Genomic DNA, 8,633 nt, shown 5'->3' on the forward strand with positions numbered 1-8,633 from the left:
CCCCCCCCACATGACAAGATGGACGTGGCGAGCGACAGCGGTGGACTGAGGCGATAAGCGGCTCTCGATCGAGGCCGAACCATTAGGACATGAGGCAAGAAGGATCAATTCTTCCTGAAATCTGACACAAATTTCACACGCTTTTACAAACTCCTGCCCCCACCCTCCTTTTTGTAGGCCCGTTTCCTGTTCTCAAGTGACCAGCAGGGGAAGCTTTAAACGGTTTTACAGAGATGCCTGGCTGCACAACAAGAATGAAACTAAAGGATCATGGGTACTGGTGCTGTTGTTTGTCTTTTCTCTGTTCTCTACAAGGAGTCTCCACATAGACAAAGCGTCCACTCCCGTCCACTGTTTCTCTTATGAAACCCAATAAAACACAAGGCAAAAATGAATGTAAATGAAAAGCAACAACAATACAAGAGTGTTCATTTTAACGTGAACAGAGTGTTAACATAACTTTTGGGTTTAATTTGTTCCGTGACTAAGCTCTTAAATGGGAACTCAACTTTTTTTTACAGAAGTGTTTTGACTTGACCTCCCCTTTTACTGAAATTGCTCACATAAAGGCCATCAATCCATTCCAGAACTAATTTGTTTTTGATTTTTTTAAGACTGCAACAAAAAGTACTGTATGGAAAAATCCAAAAAGAAAAACATAACACATTAGAAAAGTCCAACACGCATGAATAGACCCACTGTAATATTCGGTGATGAACCTTAACTGCCCACATGTAGTTCTTTCTCACCCAGTGAGTGGAAATTGAATCCACCATGCCAAGTGCTGCACCCTATTTCGCCTACATCTGATTCAAGGTTGGTTTCATTTCACCAAATCAGCATAATTCTTCATCACTTAATAGGCTAACCATAACCATCATTAATCGATGCAACTTTATCCAGAGTCTCAACAATGTTGTTTTTTGTGTTTCACCGTCAACATTTCCGAAAATAGGCAAACATGTTGATTGTCGTTTTCCAGATGTTTTGACCAGATGGGAGCAAATCATTTATTTTCATTAAACATTTCTGAAAGACTTCAGAAATCAGACACATGTACTTTTGAGAGTTTGAAATCAGAGGATTTGGTCAATTCATCGTTAAACAGCAGCTCTACTTAACAAATCAATTCTCAAATAGCTTTAGATGAATTTGATGATCTATTAGTTCTGCTATGTGTATCTGACTGATTAATTTGCACGGTGAGCACTCGCGTGAAAATCTGCATAATAGAGACCATATGTTTTACAGTTGACACTTTAAACTGATATAATTTTTTTTTTTTAAAACACATTTGCTTTTGAGTGTCTGGCTATATCCTATAGCCGATAGCAGCTTCTGCATGAGTGTGCTCATTTTGGATTGCTTCTATTAATCTGCAATACAGTGGGAGCACCAGTGACGGTAATGACTGCCTGCCATGTTTGATACTCACAGTTGTTGTCTTGGTATAACTCTGACACCATTCCGTCAAGAAATAACATGACTTCCGTTCACCCATTTTGTCACACGCATCCTTCCCCTATTAATAATAGAACTCAAACGCAACCATCATCATAAAACTAAGAGACTGAATAAAATATTTCTCTCCAAAGTGCCAAAATGAGCTTAAAACAAGTGCCTGAGAGTAAATAAACTTTGAGCCATCTGTCAGCTGACATTTTTCAGACGGAGCCCGATGGCAGAGGTCACACACAAACACCTGCAGACACACACAACCATCTGCTGTACATACGCACGCGCGCGCGCGCACACACACACACACACACACACACACACACACACACACACACACACACACACACACACACACACACACACACACAAAGGCTAGTGGGGGGAGGCAGCTGTAGTCTCGGCTGTGCCTGGGAGAATGAAGTGCAGCCTTCCACGCTTCACCTCCAGGCCAGTCAATCACACAGAACATACACAAGATGGCCGCCTGCGTGACGATTGGTTGACTCAGCTTGTCTGGTCATTCTGTTCCTGACAGAACGTATCCATCCAGTCCAACCCCCCCCACACACCACCACCCCCACCCCTTAGCATTTATTTGGCCCTCGGGCGCCGCTAAATGCTTCTAAACCACCAACGATGCATTACTTAGCAGGAAGAAGCCAGTCATTTTCTCGCCTTTTATTTTATCTGTGATGGAATGTCAGCCACAAAAGTGACAAACAGCTCTGGCAGAACCGCAAGTGGCTTAAAGTAAACCATTTGTACTTGTTATAAAACACCACCACCACCACACCGTATCGCAATTCTTTTTAGGGATTAAAAGCAAACGGAACAAACTAACTAGTATGGTATGTCGTACATACTGCACATTTGAGTCTCAACAACAACTGTACGTGTTGTTTGTGTGCTTTTAAGGGTCATGGCCTCGTTGGTGATGTCAGGAACATGGCTGGTTTGTCTTCGTGCGAGTGTAAGGATTTTACGTTTGGCTTATGATATACTGTAGCTGCTTCAGCGTGATGAAGAGAAAAACACACTTGTGCATCGAAACAAAGCACATAATTTACCCGACAAAAGTCGGCTAGCTTAGTGCAAAAAACATAATAGGAAGTGTCAGATTTGAACACAAACACTCGCACACATGTAGAAATACATGACAAAAATACTCACATATTCTTTATTCTCTCTGAAACACAACTAAAATTGTTGTGGTTGACAGTTTAGAGACAGTCTTTAGTGTTTTTTGTTTTTTAGTACAATGCTGTAGAATTCAATTTTTCTCATTAATAACATGTTTTAAACCTTTTTGAGAGAGTTGGGGGGTGGGGGGGGGCTGATTAATTTACTTGCACCACTGTGGTTAAAATTATCATGTTAACTTTTGGAGAACAAGGAACCAGATTTGTACGTATTGTGTATTGCACTATACAGTATATGTATCTTGCCTTCTTTGTTATGCTGCTGCTGTAAGTAGTTGGATTGGGCTATATTAAAATCATATCTTGAATGCTTATTTATTTGCATTTCTTTTTACTTATTTTTTTACTTTTTAATGTTATCGTAGTAAATGTTAAAATAATATGCACATTCAAGTGCCTTTTCGTTCAACACACACTCAATAAATCCAACCTAATTTGATGTGCTATTTACTGCTAAGTGGTCGGGAAAGAAAGACGACAAAGGTTGTTTTGCAGCACATTTCAATTTTTGAGGACTTTCTCACGGTTAACTTTTGCATGAATGAGGCCTTATCCGCCCACAGTATTTTCTTCCGCTTGCACTGACGGTCATGCTTCACCTTCCCTAGTGTAAAAGGCTTTTTTTTAAACGAGCCCGTTAGAAGAGGAAGAAGGCACGAATCCCTGAGGCTCTATGAAAACAAAATGGTCTTCTTATACCAGTCTGATACACTACTCATTCAGAAACCACAATGGCCAGATGGAAGAAGAGTGTATGAGAAGAATGGTCTTTACATCATGTGTGCATACAAGTAAAGCGTGTGATTACATCGAAACAACGATTACCAATCATTGGTCACACACTTGGACACAAAGCATCTTTCATGCAGAGACTACATCCAGCTTTTTACAGGCAGTGTTCAGCACCTACCTTTAAAAAGCCCTTGCTGTGCGATTTGCACATGTATGTGTGTACATGTTTGTTTTATTGCCACTATAACCTGATACAGTGGCACCTTGACTTGTGAATACAATTTGTCCATTCATAACCTTGTAACGCAACTTACCTTCCTATCAAATCATTTTTTCCCATTTAAATGGATTGAAATGCCCTTAATTTGTTCCAGCACCCCCCCAAAAATTAAGATTTTGTTAAAAAAAAAACAAACAAAAAAAAAAAAACTCCATACTAAATTGGGTAAAAAGAGCAAAGGGCTGTAAAAAAAGAATAAACTGGTTTTATAAAGTGTAATTAGGGATCAGGGGTCACCAACATTTTCTTCTTGGCTACTGATTAATGCAAAGAGCTACCAGTTGGATACACACTTCTAAAATTACACATTTTCTCAAAATAACTAATCATGTTGTTGATAATTAATGATATTCATTTATGTGATGACACTGATGATGTTAATTCCTCACAATAATGGGAAACATATGTAGGTGCAACATTTCGTTGACCCCAACGGTACATACTACAGTATCTGTTGGGCGTGTCTGAGTGAGTGACATCAAGAGAGATCAGCCTCCAGCAACTCCTTGCGAGTGCTCTCATTTTGAATGTGTGTCATTTACTCTCCCTTTCAATAAACATTGCATTTGCAACTGTGGCTCGCCTTGCCCATAATCCGGAGCATTACACTACCCTACCCTATTTGTTCCACTGCAAAACTTGTAATTTGGAGCACCTGTAAGTCAAGGTATCACTGTATTATCCTATGACACTTACCAAATAGATTTGATTTTACGCGGTCCAGGCTGCACCACAATCCAAATATTACCGTTAAAAAAAGTAAATAGCATCATGCTAATCGATCTATTTGATGAGGTTGTAAAAATCACATATTTATATTGATACTGCAACGATTAGTTACAAAAAAAAGTTCATTAAAAAAAAAAAAAACAGAACCTTTTACACAAAGTTACCTCATATCTGGATTACCATGTCGCTCGTTCCCTTCATGTGGGAGGCAAGTGATGGAGGAACTCTCGTTTTCCAGGATGTTCTGGCTTCATTCAACTACTTACTGTCACATACGGAGTCACTAATGCTTGCCTGATCTGAGTTGTGCTTCAACATTTACTTGGTTGAAAAAAAACTTTCCCATACTGTATGTAAAAAACAGCATTCGCAACAATCTCGTAAAACGTCTCTCCCCCCCAAAAAAAGCAGTACCAACCTCGGCTTGCTTGCGCCACACATCCAGGTTCTTGCGCTGCGCTTTGGAGAAATGGTCCCATGCCTTTTGTTTGGAAGCGGCTTGGAATACAGACACAATCTGCTCAACTGCGGCGGGATGAAGAGAGGAGGTCGGAGGGAGGATAGCAGAGACCATCCAGAGACCAGAGAGAGAGACAGAGGGCAAGGTGGGAGGGAGCAGAGGAGCGAGAGAGTGGAGTCAAACTATCGGGGTCTAAAAGAACTGACTCTGTGTGTGTGTGTGTGCGTGTGTGTGTCTTTTTACCTGTGGATGCCAAAGTATCTTGCAGTTTGATTTCTAGATACACTATATGGACAAAAGTAGCGGAACACCATCTTAACCAATCATCATCATCGTTAGTTCTCCTTGATTTCTTCATATTTGTGTACAACTGGTTTCAATAAGAACAGTTTGGAGGCCTTGTCCTGTTCCAGCCTGATTGTTAGCCGGTGCATAAATGCTTGTTTGGATGAGTTTGGCGTGGAAGGACTGTGATCCAAGCTCTCCGGGATGTCGAAAATGAGGGAGCCTGCCTGGACGAAAATTCCAAAATGTTGTAAAAAGAGAATTTTCATTTCCTGATAGGTGTGATTAACCCAGTACTTTTGTCCAAGAGTGTAGTTGCCACATGTCTTGAAATGGATTCATTCAGTTTTTTTGACATCTTGATGGAAAACATCTGTTTTTCATCATCATCATCATCATCATTACAACATTCTGAGGAGTTTTGCCTACTTTTGATTACTTACACAGCAGTTCACTTATTCATTTATTTATTTTTAATTATGCCATTTAAAAGTGAAAATGTTACACTGCCTCAATAGTTAATAGAGGCCGGGATCTGGAAAGGATTTCCTCCAATAATGGTGGCAACTCTTCCTCAAAATGATGGCTCCTTGGATTGCTCACCAGCCAATCGCATGGGACATATAGACAAGCAACCAGTCAGAAGCACATTCACAATTTAGGACAATTTAGAGTCTTCTGCAGGGCTGGGAGTTTAATCAAAATTAAATTTTAGTTTCTCTTAATCATAAAAAAAGAACCATTGTTGACGCCTGTTACTCCAGCAACGCTGAGCGTTGCATTGAGATGTTTATTGACGCCCCCGTGGGAGTTTATCGTAAAACAAAACACACAACAAAAAGAATGACACATCTTGTACATTTAAATACAAAACGCACTTTGCTTTTGAAACATCAGCAGCTTATTACTAGCAGTCAATGGAAAACCACATTGATGGGCAAGCAAAAATTTACCTTCAAATAATGAATAGTCACACAGAAATGCTGCTGTAACACAACAGGCAGGTAATACAGTATAACGATATTCACATATCATCTTCTTAATCTGAGAAAAAACGAGTTAAATTATTGACTTTCTTTTTCTACTGTGTTTATGATAATGTAAGCGTGTATTTCCGGGCATGTGTTGCACCACACTGATCATAAGAGGTCAAGGTGCACAAAGCAGGTATTGAATGTTTTTTCTTGCGATTATTTTGCTAAATACATTTAATTTATTTTCTGGTTGTTCTTTGAAGTTATTTTAAAAGTTGGATTTCTGTAGTTGAACACATTTATTCATCGTGATTTCACTATCAATCAAAATAATTGGCACTATTACTTGCTCCAGAATCGTCCAGAGAAAAACTATGAAAGAACGGGAGAATATGAACTTCACCCGAAAGGAGTTGAACACGCATGTTGTTCATCATGTTGCACCGAAACACATCTTGAACAACAAAAAAAAAAAAACAGCATAGGCTGGTGGGTTTCAATGACGCAGCGAGGACACAATTTGCTCTCATATGGGGTGGTCATGAGGGGACAGCATGGGTGCTCTGGGCATCCCACAAGTCCTAATGCATATAGGAGGGAAGTCAATATGACCACCGCATCCGAGGCGCGTGTGCGCAGAGAGTGGCGAGCGAGAGATCAATAGCGTTGTCCCAAGCGCTCTGTAATTTGATGGTGCTGATCAATACGGAAGGCAGAGTGAGTTTCATGCGAGACGAGTGAGAGGACGGCACGCTTATTCCGCAGGTGTTGATTGGGACTATTTATCTGCTTGGAAACACCAGTTGCTTTGGAGATCTTTTTTAATTGTTATTTCGCAGCTTATTTGGCACCACAAATTGTATTACCTCCAATAACTATGTGCTTTAGTGCCGCACTAGAAATACGAGCTCAGCGCCATGTTACCTAAAGTGATTAACATACTAATCCTGTTTCAAAACAGATGGCCTTTGTATACCTTTACTACTTTCAGTTGGACAAAGGATTCAACAATATTACCAATACAGTATATTTAATGTTCAATCGAGTGGAACTGCAGTCTAAAACTGATTAAATGGACTATTATTGACAAAAACAGAAATGGCAGGAATAAGGACTAAAAACCATGATTACGCACAATATTTGGGACGCTCATGTCAGAGTCTACTTGAACTATGTGTACATAAAGTATGATCATCTTTAAAACTGCACGGGGAATGGCTACAATTACAACACACAGTAAGTGCTTCAGCAAGTATACACACACAAACATCGTCTGGTGACATGTACTGTACACATCAACCTGCTCTGGTGCATTTCCTCTGCTTGAAGAGCACCACTTTTGTTTTGGGTGTACCGTACTCGCACATATGTAGGCAAGAAAGGTTTTGTATTTGGACGCAACCATAAGAACGGTTTTCAACAGTGCGAGAACCTGTTTTCAAATATATTAACTGCAAAAGGGTTTCTTGAAAACAGATGCTCAATTATGATTGTTCAAAACAATGCTGTATCATTTACCGCAACCTCCTTATTTTCATAGCAGTGGTTAATATGTTGATATTCCCCCTATCCGGCTGGCTCCTACTTAAAACGATGTAGCAAAAACTGAACCAAAACCTCCGATTTTTGAGGATTCTGGAATAGCAATATCTTGATATTACCTGCTGCTGGTCAATTTCCCTGCAAGTCACGGTCTCCCATCAACAAGCAATAACACACAAACAAAAGTACTTACTTCTGGTGCAGCATTCAGAGCTTCAGATTTGTCTTGTACAACTTGTGTGTAAAGTCATTTGAACCAGTATGCCCTGTGCAATGTTTCAATCATCGGAAAACCAAGAAACATACTGGACTTCTTTTCATTTCTTTTCCATTCATAGCATATCATGTATATTGTGATAACAATAACATAAATAACAATAAACTCCCTATAAAAACTGAGAAAAAAGTTTGAAACTCACACTGAGCAAGTATGCCCGACAGCGCCGTCTTGAACTTGTCTTTGGCCTCCTCCATCTCTTTCTCGTGCTGACTCTTCTCCGTCATCAGGCGGCGAATGTGGCTGTTGGACGACTGGATCATGGAGTAGAAGTTGTTGGCGTTGCGGCGGTTGACTTCGCCACGCTCCAGCCATGTCAGAAGTACACGCACTGCCTCTGCGAACTTGCTGTCGTCTGGTTAAAAAAGGCAAACGACAAGGTAGTCGGGTATTATTAGATGGCGAGGGACTGTCACTGTTCAGAAGGGTGGGGTACAAACCTCGGTTTTCGAATGTCTCTGTTCTCAACCAAATCGGTTTTCGACCAAAAATTGCGAGATTTTTATGCCTTGGATTATGACCGAATATCGGTTCTCATTCAAACTGAGCGCACTTGAATGTGCCACTTGACTCCTCTCGCTTTCCTTACACGAGGAAGTGACCCTTCCTCGTGTAGCGTTCCATTGTGAGCAGACGTGTTCAATAAAGATTTTTTTTAATTAGAAAGAGCGTGGTTTCGGTTTTCGAACAAATCGGT

At 40.3% G+C, this 8,633-nt stretch overlaps 1 protein-coding gene across 4 annotated transcripts in view; it reads right to left on the reverse strand.

The window, feature by feature from the left end:
• enox2 (ecto-NOX disulfide-thiol exchanger 2) overlaps positions 1–8,633 on the reverse strand; it is a 193,171-nt gene that overhangs the window by 20,272 nt on the left and 164,266 nt on the right. For all 4 annotated transcript variants that reach the window (XM_019869956.1, XM_019869957.1, XM_019869959.1 and 1 more), the window contains 2 exons: positions 8,079–8,291; positions 4,817–4,923 (listed from right to left, as the gene is read on the reverse strand). In XM_019869956.1, the coding sequence (XP_019725515.1) occupies positions 4,817–4,923; positions 8,079–8,291 (320 nt within the window). The remainder of the gene's footprint in view (positions 1–4,816; positions 4,924–8,078; positions 8,292–8,633) is intronic.

This window comes from Hippocampus comes, unplaced genomic scaffold (assembly GCF_001891065.2).
Source record: "Hippocampus comes isolate QL1 unplaced genomic scaffold, H_comes_QL1_v1.1 scaffold9, whole genome shotgun sequence".
Lineage (NCBI taxonomy): Eukaryota > Metazoa > Chordata > Actinopteri > Syngnathiformes > Syngnathidae > Hippocampus > Hippocampus comes.